At 44.1% G+C, this 24,282-nt stretch overlaps 2 protein-coding genes across 5 annotated transcripts; both read left to right on the top strand.

Moving 5' to 3' along the window:
* The first annotated feature begins 128 nt into the window (after positions 1-128).
* Positions 129-8,539, top strand: ewsr1a (EWS RNA-binding protein 1a). 4 transcript variants are annotated; one of them, XM_080839253.1, is made up of 16 exons: positions 129-156; positions 1,365-1,401; positions 1,580-1,631; positions 1,744-1,882; positions 2,062-2,260; positions 2,489-2,787; positions 2,882-3,071; positions 5,255-5,292; positions 6,010-6,027; positions 6,139-6,254; positions 6,379-6,508; positions 6,658-6,771; positions 7,015-7,186; positions 7,275-7,372; positions 7,626-7,884; positions 8,149-8,539. In XM_080839253.1, exons 1-16 carry the CDS (start codon positions 141-143, stop codon positions 8,186-8,188), a joined length of 1,917 nt encoding a protein of 638 aa, XP_080695379.1. In that variant the 5' UTR covers positions 129-140; the 3' UTR covers positions 8,189-8,539. The 4 variants fall into 4 exon arrangements, with proteins under 4 accessions (XP_080695379.1, XP_080695378.1, XP_080695377.1 ...); XM_080839252.1 differs by having other exon boundaries at positions 6,658-6,780; XM_080839251.1 differs by having other exon boundaries at positions 2,062-2,272.
* Positions 8,540-9,385: 846 nt separating this feature from the next.
* Positions 9,386-24,055, top strand: osbp2a (oxysterol binding protein 2a). The gene is made up of 14 exons (XM_080839249.1): positions 9,386-9,961; positions 10,823-11,028; positions 16,118-16,371; positions 17,153-17,321; positions 17,620-17,740; positions 18,203-18,263; positions 18,554-18,676; positions 18,977-19,222; positions 19,458-19,578; positions 19,819-19,922; positions 20,484-20,579; positions 21,778-21,962; positions 22,177-22,397; positions 22,597-24,055. The coding sequence occupies exons 1-14, from the start codon at positions 9,801-9,803 to the stop codon at positions 22,737-22,739; spliced, it is 2,211 nt and encodes a 736-aa protein (XP_080695375.1). The 5' UTR covers positions 9,386-9,800; the 3' UTR covers positions 22,740-24,055.
* Positions 24,056-24,282: the final 227 nt, after the last annotated feature.

Raw genomic sequence — 24,282 nt, 5'->3', positions numbered from 1 at the left:
TGAGGGAGCCTTTACACACTACAATTAAGTATTAAGATATATTGATAAAATATCAAATTGCTTTTGTTGGTACAGTCCAAGGAAATACTACGCATGCGCGAAGCTCGTGCTTGAGTTGTGCCACTCAGAGTACACGCGAAATGGCGTCTGCTGCGGGTAAGCATAATAGGGCTTTTACACGCATGTTTTTGACGATGTATTGAATATAACACAATTGCTTAATCTGTTGTCATGTGTAAGTTTTAATTTTCAAGTTGAGTGTTGTGATTCTGATGTGCAGTTGTATTTGCCCATTTTATTTGTTAGTGAGCTAATGCAAGTCAGTTGCATACGTGTGGATGGGGGATGGGGGAACCATAGCCATAGGAACGCCAGGTTTACTACCTAGCTTGTTAGCTAACCGGATACTCTAAGTTGTTAAGATATATCAGCTGCACGCTCAAGCAAGCGGTGAATTTTGTGTCTGGCAAAGAATACGTGAGCTATTGGTTTGTAAAAACCATATGTATGGTGTGAATTACCGAGCATAGCAGATGGAGTTATTGTTTGTTATCGATTAGCAAAAAGTGACTTTAGCTAGCTACCGGGCTAGTTGATTTGTCTAATGGCTGACCGGTCTTAGCAAACGAAGAACCCTTTCATTAAGAACGGCACTTATTTAAGAGGTTGCGTTTGCTATGCTTCCCTCGTTTCAATTGAATGTATACCCAGTAAAATACTATATTCATGCTTAAATATTTAGGTGGTAATTGTGTCTTGGGACACGAGCGGCTTGTGTTTAAACTGAAATGGCGGGCGAACACGTGACTTTCTTTGACTTCGAGATAGAGGTTGGAGGCCATTTAGCCTGGCGAAATTTAACTGGGAATCGACTAGTGTCGAGATGAAATGAATGGGAATGAATTTATTCGCATGGTTCTTGGTTAATGCGATGTATTTATTATGTGCTTTCATACAAACCCGGAAGAGAAAACGTGTTCAGTTAGCTCTGTGTACAAGTTCAGCCTGAAAGGTTAGGTAAGGCATTCGTACTCAATTGTAGATATACTCTATACACGAAAGGTACATTATCGCCAAGATTGCAGGCAGTCGAAGGACATGCATAATTTCCCCTTTACCATTGTACACTTTATTTTCAAAATAAACAAACCTAATCTTCCCGCATTCATCAGGTACTGAAGTGGTCATATTTTGCTGGTGGTGTTTGCAGCACACTGCTCGCCAATGTGACGGTGGCAAATCCAAACAGCTGCTACATTTTATCAACCCGCCAAATCCAAAGTTACAAAGAAAGGGCTAGTGAGTGTATTTCACTCTGGACCTTTTCAGGACTGAATTATTGTCTACATTTCCCTCCTTAACAGATTACAGTTCCTATGGTCAGCCTGCGGGCCAACAAGGGTGAGTATTCTGAAAAAAAAATTAAGCAAACTGTCTGAAATAATTTCAAGGTATGTTTAGCATTAGCCTAATGTGAAGCATAATATCTTCGATGGCTTGTTTAATAGACACATAAAAACCCTTTGCAAAGGAGAACATGCTCATTTGTAGAGTTAACGGTGATTCCTCTTCGCTATAGGTATGGCTCTTATGGGGCGCAGCCCTCTCAGCCGTATGGGCAGGCCACGCAGGTAGGTTGCCCATGTTGCCTTTTGTTTTTTGAATTCCACGATAGCTTGTGAAATGTTATGTTAATGAGAAAATGCTGGGATGTTTTATTGACTGGGGAATTTCATTGTACAGCAGGCTTATGGCCAGCAGCAGGGCTACAGCTCCTACAGCCAGCCTGCTGAATCTACCTACCCCCCAGCAAGCAACACTTCAGGTGGATACTCCCAGCAGGCATATGGGTCTTCATATGGACAGCAGCCAGCAGCTACTGGTGAGTCTCCCCCTTCGGAGGAACTTTTAAAGGGATTGGTTGCCTCGGTCTTAAACTGCTGAACTGAAGTTTGTCACTTATTGTCAAGTCTACTTTTATGTGTGATGTTTCTCTCTTGTTGGCTGAAAAATATTGTATAGCAAAAAATGTTTAAACTATTGCGGTTCTTTTCTCTTCAGCTGCATACAATGCTGCTCCTGCGGCTCCCCAGGGCTATGGGCAGCCAGTGCAGTCCTATGGAACTGGGGGCTATGATTCCGCTTCTGCCTCCTCTACCACCAATACCAACCAGCCAAGCTATGGAGCCCAGTCTGGATATGGGGGCCAACAGGCTTATCCTGCCTATGGCCAGCAGGCAGCATCAACAGCACCTCCCAGGTCAGCACAAGTGTATGTGCACACTTACCCTTCCCTATTTAAAGCAATGTTGGCAAAAGAACTAGCTATGCTTATTTCCTGTTCCCGCATTCAATGTCAGGATTAAACAAAATGTAGTATTAAAACAACTTTTTAAAATGTCCTTTTGTGAAACAAAGATTTTATATGGGTTTAATCAACACCAGGAGAGAAACTTAAATTACATTATGTCTTGCTTTCCTTCTGCAGTTACGGTGCCAGCAGCCAGCAACCGTCTGCCTACGATCAGAGCTCATACTCCCAGCAGCCCCCTCAGAGTGCTTATTCTCAGCAGACCCAGCAAAGTAGTTACCCCCAACAGTCATCTTATGGCCAGCATGGAGCTTACCAGCAGCAGCAAGCCCCACCCCCACAGCAGCAGGCCCCACCCTCTTATGCTCCGCCCACTGGCTCCTACGGCCAGCCACCTGCGAGCCAGTACGGTCAGCAGGGCGGAGCAGGAGGAGGTTACGGCCAGCAGACCGACTACAAACCACCAAGCCAATACAGTGAGTAACTGTACCCCATTACTGTTGTGGTTGGTTTTTGTTGTTGTTGTAAATTCCTTCAAGGATTAATGGAAAACTGTCCCCTGTCTTCCAGGTAATTACAGGCAGGATCACTCCAACGGGATGGGCGGAGGTGGCTACTCAGGCGGGGAGCCCGGTGGCTATGGGGAGGGCCGTGGCATGGGTGGGGGGGACCGGGGCAGAGGCCGTGGGGGGTTTGACCGCGGGATGATGCGTGGCGGAGCACCAGGCATGCGAGGGGGCATGAACCGAGGAGGAATGGGGTAAGTGCTCGTCTGGCCCTCTCAGCCTCACATTTTCTCTCCCAAAGGTGCAGTGTGAAGCCATCGCATGGGGCTGAGAGCAAACTACAAACAAATTACAAAGTTAATCATTAAAACATGTAATGCATCAGATTTGTTATAACAGTACAGTAGCCGTATTTAATACAATCTACAACTAGAATGGTATATTTTTAAATGGAATACAATTTTATTCATTTATATGGACCACGGTAAATTGGATTAGACACCCTGGCAATTTTTCAAGTCTTATCATAAATTGTTGAGGTTTTTGCTCTCAGCCCTGCCCAAGAATGGCTAAAGGTAAGATGGTAGACCTGGTATTGAGTCACATTAATGGGATGGGAGGTTTTTTTAATTATTATTATTTCTACTTAAGGTTCTCAGTTTTTTTTGTTCTGGGTTAGTACATACAAAATCTTTTTCAAAAAGGAATAACTTTTTAAAAATGTTTTACCAATTGAAGGGTTTTGGAAGAAGGAGTATGTAGAAACTGCTTGTGCAGTCACTGCTCTTATAGTGGCACTTAACTCGGAAGATTAACAAGTGCTCACAGACTTCAATGGAGTGCAAAAATCCTTTCAGGGGTCTCTGGTTAGATATTGACTACCACCAAGGTTTACATATGTATAATTGACCTGGAGATGAACCATGTTTAAATTGTAGAATCCTAAACCTGAGGTAATGGCCAAGGTAAATTAAATATGTAGTATCAAGCAGACCACACATAGAAAGAGCACACAAAAACACACAATGTCTTGTGTTTTCAAAGGTGTAGACATTATGGTTTCACCCCCTAAAATTCTGCGTTTTTCACATAATGGGTGGGATTGAACTAAACTGAGGTCTTTTTTTTCTTCTTTTATTGGGGTACACATTTTTATCTCAAGTTATCTATAATAAATGGTTCTTTGGGGTTCAGTGGGGTATTTTTGAAAGTGAACTTTATAAGAGTTGCTTTTGAAGGTGAATGCAGTGGTGGTGTAAAATATTTAGGTTTTGGCATAATGGTAACTCCATATCTTAGATGGTTATAACTGAAATGTGTAGTGTATGGTAGTTTATATATAGTTGTATTTTGAATGGGTTAAGGAATTGTTTATGGGTTGGTACCAACACTTTATTATTCACTGCATTCACCTTCCTTTCCCCCTGACAAAGGTTAGGGGTACAGCAATGATTTTTATACACTGTGGATTTCAATTTTACATAAACTGGATTGCTTGTCTTTTTGTGAGTGTATTATGAACATTTTTCTTTAACATGCTTTGTCGCATTTATATGCTACAGGTAACAAAGTGAGAGCCATGTAAACACGTCTATACTTTTACAAGCACCACAGCTCAGTTTGAGTGTGGGCCGGCAGCCTTTTGAGAAAGAGGGGACAACATTTAAACAAGTGAAGAAAGGTGTTCGAAAGTGTGGTTCAATGTGGTTCACATATTTTGTCTTTGTTTAAAAAAAAAAATGTAATTTATATTAATGGGACTTTGCTACAAACACAACTTATACTTTGTTATTTTTGCTGAAAAAAATCTGTAAGAAGAAAGGAATGGTGTATTTAATTTGTCTTTCATTTGAATGATCTGCATGTAACAGCTCTGTGTAAACCAATTGTTTCAGAAGTATCTCGAATGCTATGAAATGTGTTCCTCCTTAACACAATGTTAACGTGACCCTCTTAGGCCCCTAGCACTTAGCAGCAGGCGCCTCTACTGGTTATGTGCTTCATGCAGCAGGATCATATTGCCCTATGCTGCTCTAGCGGTGATGTCATGCAAGTAGAGCTGCTTCTGAAACAATTCCACCTCATCTAATTCTGTAAAAGAAAAGTGTGGGGGTTTTGTTCTCCCCCTTTGGTAATAAAGATTGCCCTTACCCCTTCTCCTTACAAACATAGACATAACCCCAGAACTGTACAGCCACCACCTGATGACAAACATGTATGTAGAGAGGGACAAGCCACAGGGCCAACTACAAACCTCACTACCCCACCCCAGTATATTTGTGAATTAAGAGTGTCAAATGATGACTGGGTAACCTAGGCCCCGGTTTGGGGGTTTAGTATTAGCAGTGTGGTCGCCTCAGTCCCCTACCTATCATTGTGGTCCAGAAGTGGCTGTTTAAAGGGATATCGCCTTCATATCTTCGCTTACTCCCCTCAGCATCACTGGAGACAGAGGTGGCTTCAGTAAGCCCGGTGGTAAGTTTAAATGAGTTACAAGAGCATACACTAGATTTGCAAACTGATTTATTTGTTTCTTTGTCCATCACTGATATTATGGGTATTGTTATAGTTCAGGGGGTTCAAATACAATTTTAAAAAGGCTACTGCCGGCCAATAGTCTGCCTTTTTTCACTAAGGGGTTCTAGCACAGATTGACCTCAGTGTTTTAATGGAACTGGTACGCAAAATTACACGGTGTATGTATTTTTTTGTTCTGACACCAATCGCATTCAAAACAAAAAAAGGAAAAATGTACTGCCAAATACAACCACAAATCTTACTGGTTAACAAAGCTACACACATATAGTCAGTTCCTTTGTTCATTTTTTAATCACATTGACAAAATTCTGGTGTGGATTCCATTTTTTTGGGTTCTGGTTGTCCAATGGGTCTCAAACCATACTGTTTTTTATATTTCTGCATTTACTTGCTAGAACTATGGCACACTACCGAAATGGGGTTCTTGAGTAGTCATCTCTGAGTAGCTCCTAACTCAAGTTTTGCATTTGCAGAAAATGTCAAGGTTATGGCATTCATGGTTATATCAATTTAAAAAAGCAGTTTAAGAGGAGTGTGCCTTGGGTTAATGTTTGTTCAGGAGCTGTAGAGCACCAGTTGATGGGAGAAGCAGACGTGCAAACTAACGTACCTTTTTTTCTCTCCACCCTCTTCCTCCTGCTCGTTGGATGCCAGGATTTGACTCAGACAATGGTAAGTGTCATCACATCTTTTGTTGAAGCTGTAATAAAATACACTGTTTAGAGTAATTGCCGTGATCCACAGCCTCGAAGTTGCCACTTATACAGTGCTCTTTGTGCGCAGGCCGACCCGAAGAACAGGATGATTCTGAGAACAGCACCATCTACATCACAGGCCTGACGGAGGGTGCTACTCTGGAGGAGATGGCAGAGTTCTTCAAGCACAGCGGTATCATCAGGGTAAGGGTGACTGTACTGGAAGTAATGCCCTCAGAAATGCTGTATTCTGCGTAGTTGGGATTGTGTCATAGTAGAGTTTGGTATATGGTGTCTAACGGGAACTGTGGCGTGTTTTTGTTTTCAGATTAACAAGCGCACTGCTCTACCAGCCATTAACATCTACAGAGACAAGGACAGTGGCAAGAACAAAGGAGATGCTACCCTGTCCTATGAGGAACCCCCCTCTGCCAAGGCTGCAGTGGAGTGGTTTGATGGTAAGCTATTCTTTGAGGATTAATTGATTACAGTACCTTAAGAAATAATGTGACTGTCGTCACATTGACTTTGTTATTCGGTCTTAAGTTGTTCGCATTAATTACGTTCGCATTAATTCATTTTATTGACTTATTTTCCTTATCTGCAGGAAAGGACTTCCAAGGCAAGAAGCTGAAGGTGTCGATGGCCCGCAGGAAGCCCATGATGGGCATGGGGATGCAGATGCCAATGAGAGGCCGCGGAGACATGATGGGACGGGGAGGTGAGTCCGGTACTAATGCATTTTTTTTATTATTGCAACCATGCGATGGGTTGCTCACGATGCCATGCATTTGTCCTCAGAGATTGACTTAAAAGTCTATTATATTAGTGTACACGTGGTCATTCAGGAGAAATATATTCACTAAACATAAAATTTAAAACCTCCAAAAAGACATTTAAGAAGAGTGGTCTGAAAGTTGGAAACTGCTGGACAGTTATTGAATTTAGTATTTCTTTTCTACAGGCATGATGGGCCGTGGTGGCGGCATGGGACGTGGTGGGGATCGTGGTGGTTTTATGCCCCGTGGAGGCCCAAGGGGGGATCGTGGTGGTGGGGGTGGTGGTGGTATGGGACGAGGTGGCCCCACCGGTGGGAACATGCAGCCGAGGGCAGGAGACTGGCAGTGCCCCAATGCGTAAGTAGCTCCTTGAATCTCTCTCACATAAAACTTACATGAATGATTTGCGTTGATGTGCTAATGATGACCTTGATGCTGTTTGCAGGGGCTGTGGCAACCAGAACTTTGCATGGAGGACTGAGTGCAATCAGTGCAAAGCTCCCAAACCAGAGGGCTTTGGACCCCCTCCTTTCCCACCTCCAGGTGAGTCATTCCGGCCCCGTCTCTGTGGCAGAGACAGGATGCCTCAATCTGCCAGATCCACTCATTACATTTAGGCACAGTCATGCTGAAGTAATTGGATGTGGCTGGGGATGTCTGGCTTTCCCAGATTTTTCTGGTCTGTTGAATTTGAAGTCAAGGTCAGGCACGTAGTTTAATTCCAGCAGGTTTAAATGAAACGTTAATCGCCCAGGCTGTCAATGAGTACAATTCTTAGTGTTGTTTCCTTCATCAGGTGGTGATCGAGGCCGTGGTGGCCCTGGCATGAGAGGGGGTCGTGGCATGGACCGCGGTGGACCAGGAGGCCCTGGAGGACCAGGTGGATTCAGGGGGCGAGGAGGGGATCGAGGTGGTCCTGGATTCCGCGGTGGGCGTGGCATGATGGACCGGGGCGGTTTCGGTGGCCCCCGAGGGCGAGGGGGACCTCCAATGGACGACATGGGTGGTCGTGGAAGGCGAGGCATGGGGCCACCTGGCAAGATGATGGACATGAAGTGAGTGTGACCTTGGTTGCTAAAACTATATCTAAAATGCATGCAAGTTTGCTGTCTGCGTGGAGAAGCACCTCAGAAATATTTGGAAGAGTTTTATTCTGTTCACCGTAATTTCCATTCAGGACCAAACTGACAGGTTCATCCTGAGCATTACAAATCTGAAATTAGTAATTCAGTATGTCACTGAATCTCAGGTAGTGGCGAGGTGTTGCATTTTACAACGTCTGGTTGAAAGACTGAAAAACCTCACGCTTGTTTTCGCAGAGGAGAGCATCGCCAGGAGCGACGGGACAGACCCTACTGAAGAATCTGCGCTTGTAAAAATCCCCACAGGATTTGTCCTAAGTGATTTTATCACAGAATTCCATATTTATAACAGGTGTTAGTATGGGAACTGTCAGCTCTGCAGCTAGTCTACAGTGACCTTTTGTATTTTATGTTTTTCTTTTTTAAAACGTTTAGTTTTGTCTTTTTATGTTGGTGCAGAACGTCTAGTAAATCCAGTGGCAGGTGCATGCTGTTCTGTGTGCAAATCAGATTTCTGGAAGATGTATTTTGTGGAATTTTGTCCCAAGCAGTTTTTTTTAAATCTTTATTCACCATTCTCTTTACTCATCTCCTATGTAAAAATGTTCAATAAAAATGACAAAGATGAGTTTGGAGTGTTTTGCCTTTTAATATACCCATGTCATTTGTATGGTCCAACAAAACACAAAATCGTCAACATGCGTTTAAAATGTCGCCTTGTCCCCTCCTGACTTGAATTATTCTTTGCAGGCCATGTTGGCAGTCTTCTCTTTGGTAACATTCAATGGTATTGTGTTTCAATTGTGTGATTTATATAAATATGTCTTAAGTGGATTTCAGTCTTCAGGCAAGCTCCGTCTCACAAAAAGGTTAATTTGAGGGAGTTCAATAAAGCTGTTGCGTAACGTCATACATCATACAAGGTTGAAAAGGTAGCATTTTCATCTGTAAACAGGTCAGCGAACCTAAAGTATTGGAACTGTTATGTCCTTGGTGTGTTTCACCAATCCATGTTGTCCCTCAAGTTTAGGATATGGTAATTTGAGACCTCAAGGGACGTTAATGTTGCAGGCCATTACTAAATTATTTAGACATCTGTAATTGTAGGCTCTGTGCTAACCGATGGCACCCACATGGTAACCTGGGCTTTATGTGCAAACAGGAAGATTAGAGAAATGTCAAAACGGGAACATGCATTTGGATGGATTCATGTTCATTGGTAAATGTTTACATTTGCCTTCTGGTGACGCCTAGGTCAAAAGAAAACCCTCAGCATCGACACTTAGTGCGGCACCTTTTGACACCACCGCCATCATCTGTTCTTCGCCAGTTATTGCAGTGGCCTGTGTGGTAATTAAAGCACAGCCACCGCTAGACTTACATTTTTAATCGTTGAGGAAATTCAATAGCCTGCAGGCGTAAGTAATGGAGTGACATCTGCGGGGGGGGGGGGGGGGGGGGCGACGTATGTCTACTCATTCAGTTTACTCAAAATCCAGTATAATCTACATTTCGGTATTTATCACGTTTAGCTAGGATAACGCATATCACTTCAGTTGTGCGCCTACGTCACTTCGACTGCGTCGTCCCACCGTAACTTCGCAACGTTTTCAAACTCCGTCATACCGTGTTTCCCAGTCCCATACATTTTCCATCTTTCTAGCTGAAGGCTCCGCCCGCCTATCAAACCAGAGGATGGGGCAGAAGCGGGCGTTCTTCTGTCTGTTTGATTCCTTCGATGAGTCAGCCCTGCCTTGCTTGGCTTCCCTAAAATAAACCAAAGGAATAACGTGAAGAGCAGGTGTTCCCCTGCAGCTCGGTAGTGTCGGTGAGGGAACAGCGGTTGCATCCACTGCTGGTTACATTTAGCTAGTTAGTATCGTTTGAAAATGTGCGAACCACGGAAGAGCTTGCCATCTCCTACCTTATCAGGATCACAAGTTCAGGGGCTAGGGACCTGCAAAGGATGGCTCTTCAAGTGGACCAACTATCTTAAGGGCTATCAGCGACGGTGGTTCGTCCTTAGCAACGGCCTATTGTCATACTACAGGTAGGATAGCTGAAAGAGGCTATTTTAGCTCTGCTAGTGTCATATACAGATCTCAAAGTGTTGAGTTTGGGGTTAGCTTGCTAACGTATATTTCTCAGAGGTCACGTATTTATTTAATGTGTGCTAGCATAATGTTATGTGCTTATCATTGTAGCTGCCTTGTACGTATATAACCTTGAATATTCGTCGTTTGAAAATGAATTAAAACTTAGAAAGTTGCATCGCCCAGTCTTAGCATTACAGAAAATTCCCAAGCTATTGTTGTATGGTTTATGTTTGCTTTTCAAGCATACTTTTCAGAAACTCCACTCATTTAGAGAACAGTAGCCGTGGCCAAGCCTGGTCGTAGCTGGATGATGCAGTATCCTATTCCTGGCACAGAAATAGGCCTACCAATTATTGAATGTAGTATATCGTGTTGAAGGGGAAGTAATCAGCTTCTTTATAGTGTAGCCTATAACGTGCGTCATTGTTTGTATGTATTGCTGTAGTTTTGCTGTGTTTGTGTGGTGAGGCTGGTTTGAGAAGTCGGATCTAACATGACAGTATGATGTATAAATATAACAAGCTCTCAAACCATAGGATCGTTACTCTTGCACCTGCTTCTTAACATTTAACAATTAATTAAGACTGCACAATACTGCGACCAGCAGTACTGGTTTCTTTGCATAATCTCAGCATTGGGTGTATGCTTAGGTGCTATTGTATTTGGAAATAAAGAAGTGAGCGTGTATGTGTGCCTAGCAAGCTCACTTTTGTGCTTAGAAAGTAACTGTATACTTTTGTGTGTCTGTAGAAGTAGTACTAGTTAGATGCCTCTCTTCCCTGGTGTGTTTGTGCGTGTGCATGCCTATCCTGCAGGACTCAGGCAGACATGGCACACACCTGTCGTGGCACCCTCAGCCTGGCAACGACGCACATCGAGGTGGGCGACCACTGCCATCTGGTGTTGAGCAGTGGTGGGCGGAGCTATTACCTGAAGGCCAGCTCTGAGGGGGAGTGTCAACGCTGGATTTCTGCCCTCCAACAGGCCAAAGCTAACAGCACTCACATGATGCACCACTCAGGTGAGACCTCTGAAACCGTGGCTTTATGATTTCATGAGATAAGTGGCCATTCTGCTTGTGTATCTTGTCATGCCAACAAACAAGTGAAAATCAGTAGAAGTCACAAATACAAATGACAAAGTGATCATGAATTGGGAAAAGACAATGCTAGCATATTTACAGACAGACATCCTATTCTTGTATGAGATCAGTAGAAATCACAAATACAAATGACAGTGATCATGAATTGGGAAAAGGCAGTGCTAGTATGTTTACAGACATCCTATTCTTGTATCACTGCACTTGAAGGAATGACACAGTCAGCATTCTGTCCTTCTCAGGCCTCAAATACTCTATTTGCCCTTCAAAGGCAACCCTGCACGGGACAGGACTACTGCTGTAATAGAGACACATGTATGCTGCATCCATAATCTATTCTAACCTTGACTCCGGAAGCAGAGACTATTTTTAGACACAGGAAGAAAATTGGAGGAATAACAATTCCTTTTGGATGTTGGAGGATTACTCTCGTGTCAGTACCTCTGTCCACCACAGGAGGGCACTCTAACAATGCATTTATTTCTTGCTATGAGTAGAGAGATTCTACACAATGTTGTAAAGCCATGCTTCATAATTGCTCATTCTTTACACAGTCCACATATTTGGTAGATATTTTAAGCTTTGTGGTGGTGATATTTATCATTTGCCTGTTGCCATTGAATTTACTTGGAGTGTATAGGACTATAAGAGTGACAATTTCTTGACAATACGCCAGTGAGAGTTGATGAGATATTATATATTGATATTTGACGACAACGCCCTCTTAACAAAATAAGACTATCAGGGTGACAATTCCTTGACAATAAGCCAGTGAGAGTTGGTGAGATATTATATATTGATATTTGACGACAATGCCCTCTTAACAAAAAAGCAGGCCAAACAGAACTATATATTTGACATTGTTTGTGTCATGCCTTCCCCCATCAAGTGTACAAATAGTTTCTCCCCATCTCTATCACCCTGTATTTTGTTCTCTCTGTCTTTTTAATATTCTTCATTTTATTTCTCATAAATCTTACACTGATTGTCTAGGAATTATCACACTACGTTAAAATGGCCTTTCTACATAAAACTCCACCTATTTCGTGGTGACGGAAGAGACGAGGAGCTGATTTGGTGGGTGGGGGTAGTGAGCTTGTGAATGAGAGGAACACAGAGGGGGGGGCAGATGAAGGTGACTGGAGAGATGGAGCGAGCAAGGGAGCAGGAGGGAGGGAGGGCGAGGAGGAAGCAGTGAGTGAGTGAGCGAGAAGGAGGGAGGGAGCAAAAGTGAGAGCACAGGAAGAAAAGAGAGAGAAAGCAATCCTCCAACCGTTCATTCAGCAGATTCTCCAGTGTTCAGAAAGCCACAAGGATCCTCTGTTGTGAGTATTTTTTTTCCCCCTTATATTTGTCATTTGGATAGTCTTGAGGGAGGTCTCTGGTTTGGTTTGTGGGTGTGTATTTGTAGCCAGACAACACTGCATGTGTTTTGTCTGTCTGTCTCAGTAGGACATTTGCACATGATATAATTTGATTATCAGCAGGATCATTAACTGAAAGTTAAAATTTCTACTATGTCAATTAATTGATATTTTCTGTGTCAATATACAGCTGTGCTCAACACTTATTACAGTACATGCTATCTCGAGTCCAATGCTGTTGTCAATGCTAAAGCATTTTATAGCCAACCTTCTGGCTAATTAGTCTTCATCACTGTCCTCTATGAGAATTTCTACCAATACAGAAATTGTGTCTGAGTCAATCCTGAGCTTGTGTTTCTCCACATTGTTTTTGTATTGCTGCCTCCTTTAGCCAACCTCCCCTTGCTCCTTTCTCTGGCCAAATACATTCAGAGATTACAGGTATGTCATTCGGCAGGATTTGAAGGGTGAAAATCTATTTAGATGGTTTAACATTCTCTCTGGCCACGCTGCAGCCTTAGAAAGGCAGCTTATGGCACTGTACGGCTCCTTGAAGACTGGCTGTTTTGTTTTTGCAGTTATGCCATCAAATCTGCAGTCGTCTGGCCCTCGGAGCTGGACAGGACTCCTATTGTTTAATCGGGGAGAATTAAGCATCAGCTTCTACCTTTAGAAGGACACACAGATAAGGTAGAACAGCAAGAGCTATTGTGGGTTCAGCAAACTTCTGATTTGTGGTGGCTGGCCAGGGAGTTTTTTTAGTTTAAGCGGCACATGTGTTTCTTTGTGGGCGTTAACAAGGCTGATAACAGATGATTGTGAAAGGGCCTCATACTTATTGGATTAGAGGTACTAAAGTGGATAGTCTGTTTAGCCAACATAAGCAGGCACTTCCATGGATCATCTGTTAAGCTATCTGTCTGTCTGTCTGTCTGTATGTCTGTCTGTCTATTTATCTGTCTGTTTATCAATATATCAATCTATCTGTCTATGTATCTACATACATACCTATCTATCTATCTGTCTGTTTATCAATCTCTCTGTCTCTGTCTGTCTGTCTGTGTATCTATCTATCTATCTATCTATCTATCTATCTATCTATCTAGTTATAGATATGTCTGTCTGTTTATCAATCTATCTGCCTGCCTGCCTGCCTGCCTGTCTGTCTGTCTGTCTGTCTGTCTGTCTGTCTGTCTGTCTGTCTGTCTGTCTGTCTGTCTGTCTGTCTGTCTGCCTGCCTGCCTGTCTGCCTGTCTGCCTGTCTGTCTGTCTGTCTGTCTGTCTGTCTGTCTGTCTGTCTGTCTGTCTGTCTACCAATTGGTCTACCATATCTACCAATCTGCATGTATGTATGTTTACCTATCCATCTGTCTGTCTAACCATGTGCCTATTTATTTATTCATTTATAGTTTAAGACTGTCTACATAAGTTTGTTCTTTCCCAGTGGTTTCCCTGTATCATTCCTTATGCATTTTGACGTTTCTGACAGTAGATTGTAGTCAGAGTTAGTCAGAGATGACTCATGCAGCTACCACAGTGAGGTTCAGGAAGGTGAGACCTCTCATCAGTGATGTTTGTGTTTTCAATCTTGGCACTGTATAAATCAACAGCTATCTCTCTCTTTTTCTCCCTCTCTCTCTCTCTCTCTCTCTCTCTCCTCCCCCCCCCCCCCCCCCCCCCCCGACACACACACTTTCTTTCTTTTTCTCTCTCGCTTTCTTTATCTCTAAGACATAAACAATCACCCTGCAGGCATGATTCAACTCTTGCCAGATTAATTTCCGTGCTCCCCTTGAGACATTTGCAAGACTTAAGGTCTGCGCATGGGGTAGACACCTGAAGCAATGATCGTGTGAAAGACTGAGAGTGGAACGAGACCAGGATTGCACTGTCCCTTGGTTATACTGTATATGGGTCACAAGACCACTGAGGCAGCTGTGAAGAATCTCCCTTTCTCTGTCACTTTCACTCTCCCTGTCTGTCTGTACTCTTATTCCTCTAAGACCGCACTAATCTTCATTTCCCAGATCGTTATTTTGTGGGGAAAGTTGGGAGATACAATGAATTGGTGTTCTTATTGATGTCATCACAGTATCAGTGTGATGTCATTACTGTGTTGATGTAATCTATATTGTTACTTTCTCACCGTGATCAGACTTTTCAGCAGTTGTGTTGAGGGCTGTTTAATAAGGTCAAATTAATCTGCAGTTATTGATTTTCCATATTGTTTTCATGTAGAACACCACCTCTGCTCCCAAATGTAGTGGCCCTCTTAAGTAAAAAGACAAACATAGAAAAAAATAGGTTTCATGACTCCAGGGGCATTTGAACCTATTCCACTGGTGACCATCCACAACATGGTCTGATGTTATGGACTATACTCTGTCATAGATCTATGGAAAGACTGTGAAGGCATCATTTTATGGCATGCACAGCTGATGCCCATCCTCCAGGTCAGTGGATCACACTGTAGGTAAAACGCCATGTGGCTTCTGTTGTACTCTTCTCTAATATCTTTGGGCGAGTCTTAAATGGCCAGAAAGGGGAAGACTACATTCATCAGGGAGAACATGATTAATGCTGATCAGTATTCAAGAGCATATTTATTGAGTGTGTGTGTGTGTGTGTGTGTGTGTGTGTGTGTGTGTGTGTGTGTGTGTGTGTGTGTGTGTGTGTGTGTGTGTGTGTGTGTGTGTGAAAAAGAGAGAGAGAAATGAGAGAGAGACTGAAGTTTTTACCTGTAAAGCTGAGTGTGCAATCACTTCCCACCATGGTTAAGTGACTCATGCAGGCTGTGCCAATCCACAGCTGGAGTATCACCCTGCTGTTTTAATAGGTAGCTTGCGGCTCTCTCTCCACACTCTGGTGGTCTCTAATAATATGGTCCAAGGATGCATCTCTCTTTTTCCCTTCCCTCTAAGTGTGTGCTGCATTTCCTAGTGATTGTGCTGCTCTCACAGAGGAAAGGGAGGGAGGGAGGGAGGAAGTGAAATGCGTCATTTTTTTCGCTGCAGCTAAAAATAGTCCAGCCTGCTTATTGCGTGGTGTTGTGTCTCCAAGGCAACCATGTTTCATTCACAGAATTTGTGCACAGTGGAGTGGGGGGCTGGGGGTCTCTGCTTGAATGAGAGCAGACAACAACATGGGTGTTTTCTGCCCTTGTTTACCACTGCAATCTTTCTTCAATTTTTTTCTTCTACACATCTGAATGATGGGGCTTATTGCAGCATTGTAGTTGAAAAGTGGTGTTTCTGAAAGGAAAGGCTTCTTACACAGACACAACTTATATCCAAAGTGTATGGTGGATTCCATTGCCAGCTTTTCTTAATATTGCAGCTTCATCTGTATCCAGAAATTACCAAAGATGGCTAACACTACCCTAAATGATACAAATCTGACACACAGTGTGAAATAGAATCTGGTATAGAATCTAGTCATACTTAATTAGAAACCCTTTCTTCACCAAAAGACATGCAGCCTGATTCAGTACCCCTATGCAATGACACCCTAAATTACTATGATTTTGAAATGATCGTCCAATCCACTACCAGTGTTTTTACATCAAAGTAAATATCGCGCCTCAGTTCCTCAGCTTCACATGCGATGACATTATCTGCATTTTTGTGACCTTCTCTCCTCCGCTCTAGACGACTCGGGTGACGAGGGTCCCATCTCGCAGGCAGAGCGCACCCTGACGCAAGGGGCTCTCAAGACGCTGGTGAGCAAGCTCGAGGACCTGAGCACGTGCAACGAGCTGATCGGCAAGCACGGCGCCGCTCTCCAGCGCTCGCTGGGCGAGTTCGAGGAGCTGCACGGGCCCACCGACGGCACCAGCGACAAACTCAAGGCCGTCAACGAGCGGGCCGCCCTCTTCCGCATCACCTGCAATGCCATGGTCAACGTGAGTACCCTGGCACAGGCTGACTGGCGTAAGCTTGGGGGTTGTGCCCATGCCCTCACCTAACCTTCTCGCAATGATTCTGCATTATGTGCCTCTGGAACTCTGCCTGCGGACTTCCGAACAGAGGTGGCTGCAGGACTTTTTGCTTGCAGCAGCTCTAAGAGGCTTTGTGCTGTACGCACTGTGAGTGCTGTAACTAGATTCACCGTACAATTAGGCAACAAGGGCATATTGTTGTTTATTCAGTCATGTGGAAAATCCACTCAGCTGTGAAGGATTATTTTATGGCACTACATACCAGTCACCAGCCACTTTCTGGATGTTGTCCATGCACCTAGTGGTGAATCACCCTAATAGTGGTTAAGGTACCATCTGTCACCATGGATTCAGTTCTCAGAGTGCAAACAACTTTAATATGCACCCTCACTGTTAATTGGGTTATCCATACTCATTTATACCTGAGCATTTAGGACTTGAATGTGATTAAGGCTTCCCCCTGTCTCTCCCTGCCTGCTCCTTCCCCCTGTCTCTCCCTGCCTGCTCCTTCCCCCTGTCTCTCCCTGCCTGCTCCTTCCCCCTGTCTCTCCCTGCCTGCTCCTTCCCCCTGTCTCTCCCTGCCTGCTCCCTCTTCCTGCCTTCTCCTTCCCCCTGTCTCTCCCTGCCTGCTCCTTCTCCCTGTCTCTCCCTGCCTGCTCCTTCCCCCTGTCTCTCCCTGCCTGCTCCTTCCCCCTGTCTCTCCCTGCCTTCTCCTTCCCCCTGTCTCTCCCTGCCTGCTCCTCAGGCATGCCGGGACTTCCTGGACCTAGCGGAGTTGCAGAGCCGCCGGTGGCACCGAGCCCTGCAGCACGAGAGGGAACAGCGCCACCACCTGGAGGAAACCATTGAGCAGCTGGCCAAGCAGCACAACTGCCTGGAGCGGGCGTTGAGAGACCCGCCCATCACCCGCCAAGGTGGAGGACACACACTCACACACACACAGCTGTCTTGCCACCCTCAGTCCATAAGAGATGTACTCAACTCTAGAAAAACTAGATAGACTCTAGAACCTAATGGAAGCTGTGAAAAAGTAAAATCCAACTATGCTGTTTTAGCTCATTATTTGATGTCTCAGGAATTGCGTTCTTTAGCAAATCCAGATGTTTGATGGGAAAAAACACATGAGGGCCATGACCTCGTGCCCCGTATTGTGTGAAATCACACCAACACACAGGTTTGACTGCGTTCCTCTACTGGTGTGTTTTTCCATAGAGGGGGCTGAGCAGACCGAGGGGGATGAGAGTGATGACGATGAGAACACAGAGTTCTTTGATGCCATGGAGGAGTCCCCTGCCTTTATCACAGTGACCTCTTCAGAGCACAACCAGCACAGGTGAGTCACAGGGGAAGAACCCGGAGCCGACAGAGCCACAAGAGTTTCTCTGAAGGAACAGGAGGAACAATTACAGCTAAGTTTATCAGGAATAACCCGAATTAAGGCATCAGACTAACAGCAAACGGAAGCTCAGACCTAGTAGAATTGGGGTGCTCTGTAACGCTTTTACAGGTGGGACCGCATTGGAGGATTTTGAAGTAAATTTGCTCAATCTCAAGGACATTTCTCTCCTGACAGCACCCAGCCTTTCAGCCAGTGTGTGTGTGTGTGTGTGTGTGTGTGTGTGTGTGTGTGTGTGTGTGTGTGTGTGTGTGTGTGTGTGTGTGTGTGTGTGTGTGTGTGTGTGTGTGTGTGTGTGTGTGTGTGTGTGTGTGTGTGTGTGTGTGTGTGCATGTGTGTGCATGTGTGTGTGTGATTCAGAGTGCTTTACTCCACTAAACCGTGTGTATCCCATCACAGACTCTCAAGTAGCAGACAGAGCATGAGTGGAGTGTTAGCTACCGACTGGAATCAAGAGAATGTGAGTCACCAGCATCTTCTTTTTTTTCACTCATGCTGACTTATACCCACGCACTGTCTCTTTTTGGTCAAGGATTTGTTTCCCCTGAATCTAAATAAAATGCATTTGCACCTCATTAGGAGTTTGTTTATATGCTAACTATTCTAAGTGAAGCACTGCAGTCCAACAGGAACTGCACTGTGTAAATCCAGGCAAAATCTCTATGGCGACGATTCGTTTACTTCCACCAAGTGTTTGGCCTTTGCTGTGAAGTTTGATTTCAGAATGTGTATGTGTGTGTGTGTCTGCAGTCCTCAGGCCAGCTGCGCAGAGCCCGACGGACCTGCATCCCTGACAAGCCTAACTATTCCCTCAACCTCTGGAGCATCATGAAGAACTGCATTGGCAAGGAGCTGTCTAAAATCCCCATGCCCGTAAGCAGCTTGCTCTCTGTGTTCATGTGTGGGTGTGCATCTATCTCTCTCGTCTTTCTCTGTCATTTCCCCTCTCCCCTACTTTTAACAGCAGCATGGTCTACAGTAAGACGTTAATACGTGCTATACACATTTAGAAAACATAATATAAAAGGCAAAATATCTCTCCAGTTTAAGTAATTATACATCCCCCAAAACTGCAGCTGTGACAAGATGATCGACAACAATGTATGGAAAGGTATGTTCTTTATGTTTAGCCACTAATTGTTTTTTCCATTCTATACGCTTGTTTCTGTCCAGGTAAACTTCAACGAGCCGCTGTCCATGCTGCAGAGGCTGACGGAGGACCTGGAGTACTCCGAGCTGCTGGACCGAGCGGCCAACTGCTCCTCCTCCGTGGAGCAGATGTGCCTGGTGTCGGCCTTCTCCGTCTCCTCCTACTCCACCACAGTGCACCGCACCGGCAAGCCCTTTAACCCCCTGCTGGGGGAGACCTACGAGCTGGACCGCCTCGAGGACTACGGCTACCGCTCCCTCTGCGAGCAGGTCAGAGAGTGTGTGTGTGTGTGTGTGCACACACACGCACACGTTCACGTGTGTTCAGGAGAAATAAACATGATGCTCACTCGTACACGTTAACATGTGCAGTCAATGTGCACACAAAACATACACACATGCACTCTCATACAGAAACATAGTCTTTGTGCTTGTGCGCACGTGTGCGTGTGTGCATGCGTGTGTGAAGATCATGTTAGTGGTGACCTTATGTTGTCCTCTGCAGGTTAGCCACCACCCCCCAGCAGCAGCCCATCATGTGATCTCCCAGCGGGGCTGGACCCTGTGGCAGGACATCACCATTGACAGCAAGTTCCGGGGGAAATACATCTCCGTCATGCCACGAGGTTTTTTTTTTTTTTATGGATAAATCATTTATTTTAGTTGTTTTTTGGGGATATTTGATGGTGATTTTTTGATTATTTCTTTTGGTACAATACTGTAAAGGTGTTTTTAGTACATTTCTAACAATGGGACATGTAGATTGCCACATGATGTTTGGGTTCTGTATTTAAATATGCAGTTACAATGTGCGGCTTCTAAGCTTTCGCCAATTGTTTGCCCTCTGTTCCTCTGCCTGACTCCAGGCTATATCCATCTGCAGTTCCACTCCAGTGGAAACCACTATGTCTGGGGCAAGGTCACCTCCACAGTGCATAACATCATCGTGGGGAAGCTTTGGATTGACCAAGTATGCCTCTTTTTCCCAGAGTGTGTATGTGTTTGTGAGCAAGAGAGAGTGAGAGTGCAATTCACATGCAGGCAAACTTGTAGGTGTGTGTATTTGCGTGCATGTGTAGAATTTTCTGTTAGTATGTGACATGATTCACCATGTCTCCAGCTGCCTCCAGTGACTTGTTTTCACACAGCTCCCCCTTGTGGCTGGTTTTAGCTCATGCTGTTTGCTAATGAGGCCCAGGCCCATTGGCCTACATGCGGCGCTTAAATACCCTTAAATTTGATCACTTCTCAATTTGATCACTGGATAAATGTCTAGATGAATTACCCCTAATTATAATCCAATGGAATTAAGTGAGCCAACTGTCTTTTAAAAAGGGCAACATCTACTTCAATTGTGCTGGAATTAGTTTACCATGTCCCACTATTAACCTTGAAATTCAAAATGACACAGTAATGTTAAAAGGAATTGAATGTTCTCTATAACCACAAACAATGATTGTATTACTTACTTTGACATGGGATGAGTGCAGTAACATGATTCAAACATGTATTACTTGTCTTCGTTTTCCAGTCTGGAGACATTGAAATAGTCAATCATCGGACGAAGGACACTTGCCACCTGAAGTTCTCCCCCTACAGTTACTTCTCCCGGGATTCGCCTCGCAAGGTCAGTCTGTGTGTGTGTGTGTGTGCGTGTTTGTTTGTTTGTGTGTATGTGTTTGTTTATGTTAGGTGAAAATTCATTCAAATGATCTCAGGACTCCGGGGTTGTAGATATAGTTGTCGTCCTCACTCACAGCACAAAGATGAGAGTAAAGCAATTTCACAAACAGGGTTTATATACTTCAGATTTATCTAATTCTGACGCCATAAATGTTTCTAATGTCAGCAATAATAGCTGAGCTCGACTAAAAGTACTCCTGTGTCATTCCAACTGCGCTATCTGTCATGCAAGGATGACAGTTTTTCACAGGGTCGAACAAGCATATTTCGACCCTTCTTATCAACTCTGAGCTCACCCGAACATGGACAAAAAGTTCCTTCTCTTACGCATTTAGCTCTTACATATATACAAACTTAGTGGCGTCACCACCTAATAATTAGTTACACACACACAGAAACACAGAAAAGCCATGATCCTGCTTACCTAAGCACATAATTCATTCAGGTTAATTATTAATGCAAGGCACTTCATTAATACATTCTTAAGTCAGAACAGTGTTTCGAAATGAATTAGATCCATGTGTGTGAGTGTGTGTGTGTGTGTGTGTGTGTGTGTGTGTGTGTGTGTGACAGAGAGAGAAATAGGGAGACCAGGCAGTGGTTGTGGTGATCAATACAAGCTTAATTTCCTGTCTTTAGAACAGGCCTTCAATGACTTATGCCCTTCCACCATCATAAACATCAGATGGCAGGACCACATCATATAACACAACACACTAAACTCTTAACAGATAAATATATACTAGGACGTTGGGATCCGACAAGAGCCTGAAAGTGCAGCCCTCTCAGAGTATAGCACTGCAAGTACAACAGAATGAAGATATACCCGTTTAACCAGCGACATGCATGCCTAACATCACAAAGATCCCAAAAGCACTTATGTCCCCACAGGCAAAAACTGTTGTTATGTCCAGATGTATGTATGCCTGTATGTAGGCCTACTTGTGCATTTGTGTTAACATATTGAGCTCTAACTGCTGACCTATGAGCAATAATGTCATCCCCTTCCTTTGGCATCAGATATTAGGAAGAGTAATTGAGGGAGTTGTGGAAACAGTATCATACTAGTATGACTTTCCCTATGATGTTGGGTCCTTTTGCATTCTCATTTCTCTATTCCTTCCTTCCTTCCCACCTTCCAGGTGACTGGGGTAGTGATGGACGCTGAGGACACGGCCCACTATATCCTGTCAGGCACGTGGGATGATAAGATGGAATATGCCAAGATTGTGGACAGAAGTGGTGGCTGTGGAGGCCCTGAGGCCAGGCAGAAGACCGTGTACCAGACCCTTCCTCCTAAACTACTATGGAAGAAATACCCACTTCCGTAAGCAGGCCTCCAAAGTTGTTCTCATGATTGTTAAAACTACACTATTTCTGCAAAAACTGCTTTCATTTCTGCCTTAAGTATGTTATATTATGCAAGAACCAGCATCCATGTTGTTTCCAGGAAATTCCAACTATAGCATCTCGCCACAATCCTCGTCAGAGAGTTCACACTGCCCCCATCTCTGTTCAGCCTTCTTTAACTGTCTTTCCAGAGAGAACGCGGAGAACATGCACTACTTCTCGTCGATGGCGCTGACTCTGAACGAGCCTGAGGATGCCGTGGCTCCCACTGACAGCCGCCTCCGTCCCGACCAGCGCCTGATGGAGGAGGGGCTCTGGGACGAAGCCAACGCCCAGAAACAGCGTCTGGAGGAGGGTCAGAGGCTGGATAGACGGAAGAGGGAAGCGCAGACCACCCTGGCTGTAGAAGAAGGTAAGAAGGGAAGAAGTAGAGGGAGGGGAAGAAAGACTGTTTGTGTATTTGGGGGGCGGGGGGTTGGTGGAAATAGAGTGATTTGTATAGTCCAAGTAATTCTCTTCCATTTTAAAGTCATACAGAACCAAGTGGGTATTGCATCACTACAGTCCATAGGAACAACCCTTTGATTGCGTCCCTGTTCTGGCACCCTTAGGCCGAGACATCGAGCGCTACCTGCCCCTCTGGTTTGAAAAGAGATCAGACCCTGACAGTGGGGACAGCAGCTATGTCTACCGGGGAGGCTACTGGGAGGCCAAAGACAGCCAGGACTGGAGCCAGTGCCCCAAGGTCTTTTAGAGGAGCCACACATGCAGCGGCCATGGAGTTACTCGGACACCGCGGCACAGAGAGCTGATCCTGGGCCTGTGTGAGTGTGTTTAACATGACTGGGCCCGGCCTAGAAGCAGCGTACCACTTCCAACGAAACAAACACATTTCCAAACACCTGAGAAAAGACTTCTGTGTTGTTTTTTCTTTAGCTTTCTCTTACGTATGTACAGTACAAACACAAACTGTGTGTGTGACTGATTTGTTGACTGTTTGTGTGTGCGTGTGCCTGTGCATGTGTGTGTGTGTGTGTGTGTGTGCGTGTGTGTGTGTATGTCTGTGAAGGTTTTAGGATGTATGGTTGTGCTTTTTTTTCATTTGTGTGTGTGTGTGTGTGTGTGTGACAAAGACAACAAATATTGCATGAAAATAAGTTGTAGATGACAGCTGCAAGCACTTTACTTAAACCTTAATTCACTGCAACTGAAAAACAGTACAAGTCATATACTGCACGGCCAGAAGCAGCTAGCTGAGAGTGTGGAATGTGTGAATGCCTGAGGCTGCTGACGGAGGTCCTGCTGCCTCAGCTCTCCTCAGATCCAAGCTCTCGCGTGAATGTTAAAAGACGTCCTCATATCCACGTAAGAATGTTTTCATATCGTACTTGGACGACACAATTGTGCAATTCTCTGGGCCTGCTCCCATATTTGCATTAGTGTAACATCTGTGTGGCTGCAATACATATGAACTGTTTTGGGTGAAGCACCACAGTTGAAAATGAAAAAAAAAAAACACTGTGATTCAGCACATTCAGAAAACGTAAAACACTTTCACGTGGTATATTAAATCACATCTGACATTGTGTTTTGAAATTGATTACAGTGAATGGTATTACAAATTCAGAAAATGTTATATAGATTGAGAACAGAGTGATCGTTAATATGCATTTTATCTAGGTAAATTAATTTCACCAAAGTTATATAAGAAAAGACTTACTTCTTACATTTGTATGAGAAACATGCAATGACATCTGTAAATGTAAATTATTTGTGTGCTGGAGTGTTATGTGATCACTAAAGTGTTGTTTTGAAGCAGGTTCTCTGTTGAAAACATTTATCCCCAGTTTCCCAAGACTATTGTAGCACGGAAATCAATCAACTTTATAGATTAACACGGAAATGAACAAACTTCAGCCATAGCAGGCCTGTCAAAATCATGCTGACAGACATTTTGTGGTGACCTCTGAACTACACTACTCTTGGGGAGCTTGGCTCTGAAGCTACTGCATGTTTCAATTGAAACATTTGCCTTGGGGAAATCTTATCAGTAAATTATCCTACACATGCTGTATTTGTTCTTTCAATTTTATTTTGACTGTCTGAGTTACACAAAGTAAAAAAAATATATATACTGTATATATAACGATCTAAATCTATAACATTCAATTACATGTCACCTCACAGTCAGCTAAAGGGTTGGAGTTGTGGTCTGTATGAGGTGTTAGGGCCACAGGAGGACACATCACCTCATACAGACCACAACTCCAACCACAAACATAACTATTACCTATGCT

This window comes from Sprattus sprattus (genome assembly GCF_963457725.1).
Source record: "Sprattus sprattus genome assembly, chromosome: 5".
NCBI lineage: Eukaryota > Metazoa > Chordata > Actinopteri > Clupeiformes > Clupeidae > Sprattus > Sprattus sprattus.
This window is presented reverse-complemented; position numbering and strand designations above follow the sequence as displayed.

Bases quoted from the DNA above. Each gene is read 5' to 3' on its own strand.
- ewsr1a (XM_080839250.1), top strand. The intron at 2,788-2,881 runs GTGAGTAACTGT...CCTGTCTTCCAG, and splicing joins CAAACCACCAAGCCAATACA to GTAATTACAGGCAGGATCAC. The intron at 7,373-7,625 runs GTGAGTCATTCC...TTCCTTCATCAG, and splicing joins CCCTCCTTTCCCACCTCCAG to GTGGTGATCGAGGCCGTGGT.
- osbp2a (XM_080839249.1), top strand. From the start codon at position 9,801: ATGTGCGAACCACGGAAGAGCTTGCCATCTCCTACCTTATCAGGATCA. The intron at 19,223-19,457 runs GTCAGAGAGTGT...TGTCCTCTGCAG, and splicing joins ACCGCTCCCTCTGCGAGCAG to GTTAGCCACCACCCCCCAGC. The intron at 19,579-19,818 runs GTTTTTTTTTTT...GCCTGACTCCAG, and splicing joins CATCTCCGTCATGCCACGAG to GCTATATCCATCTGCAGTTC.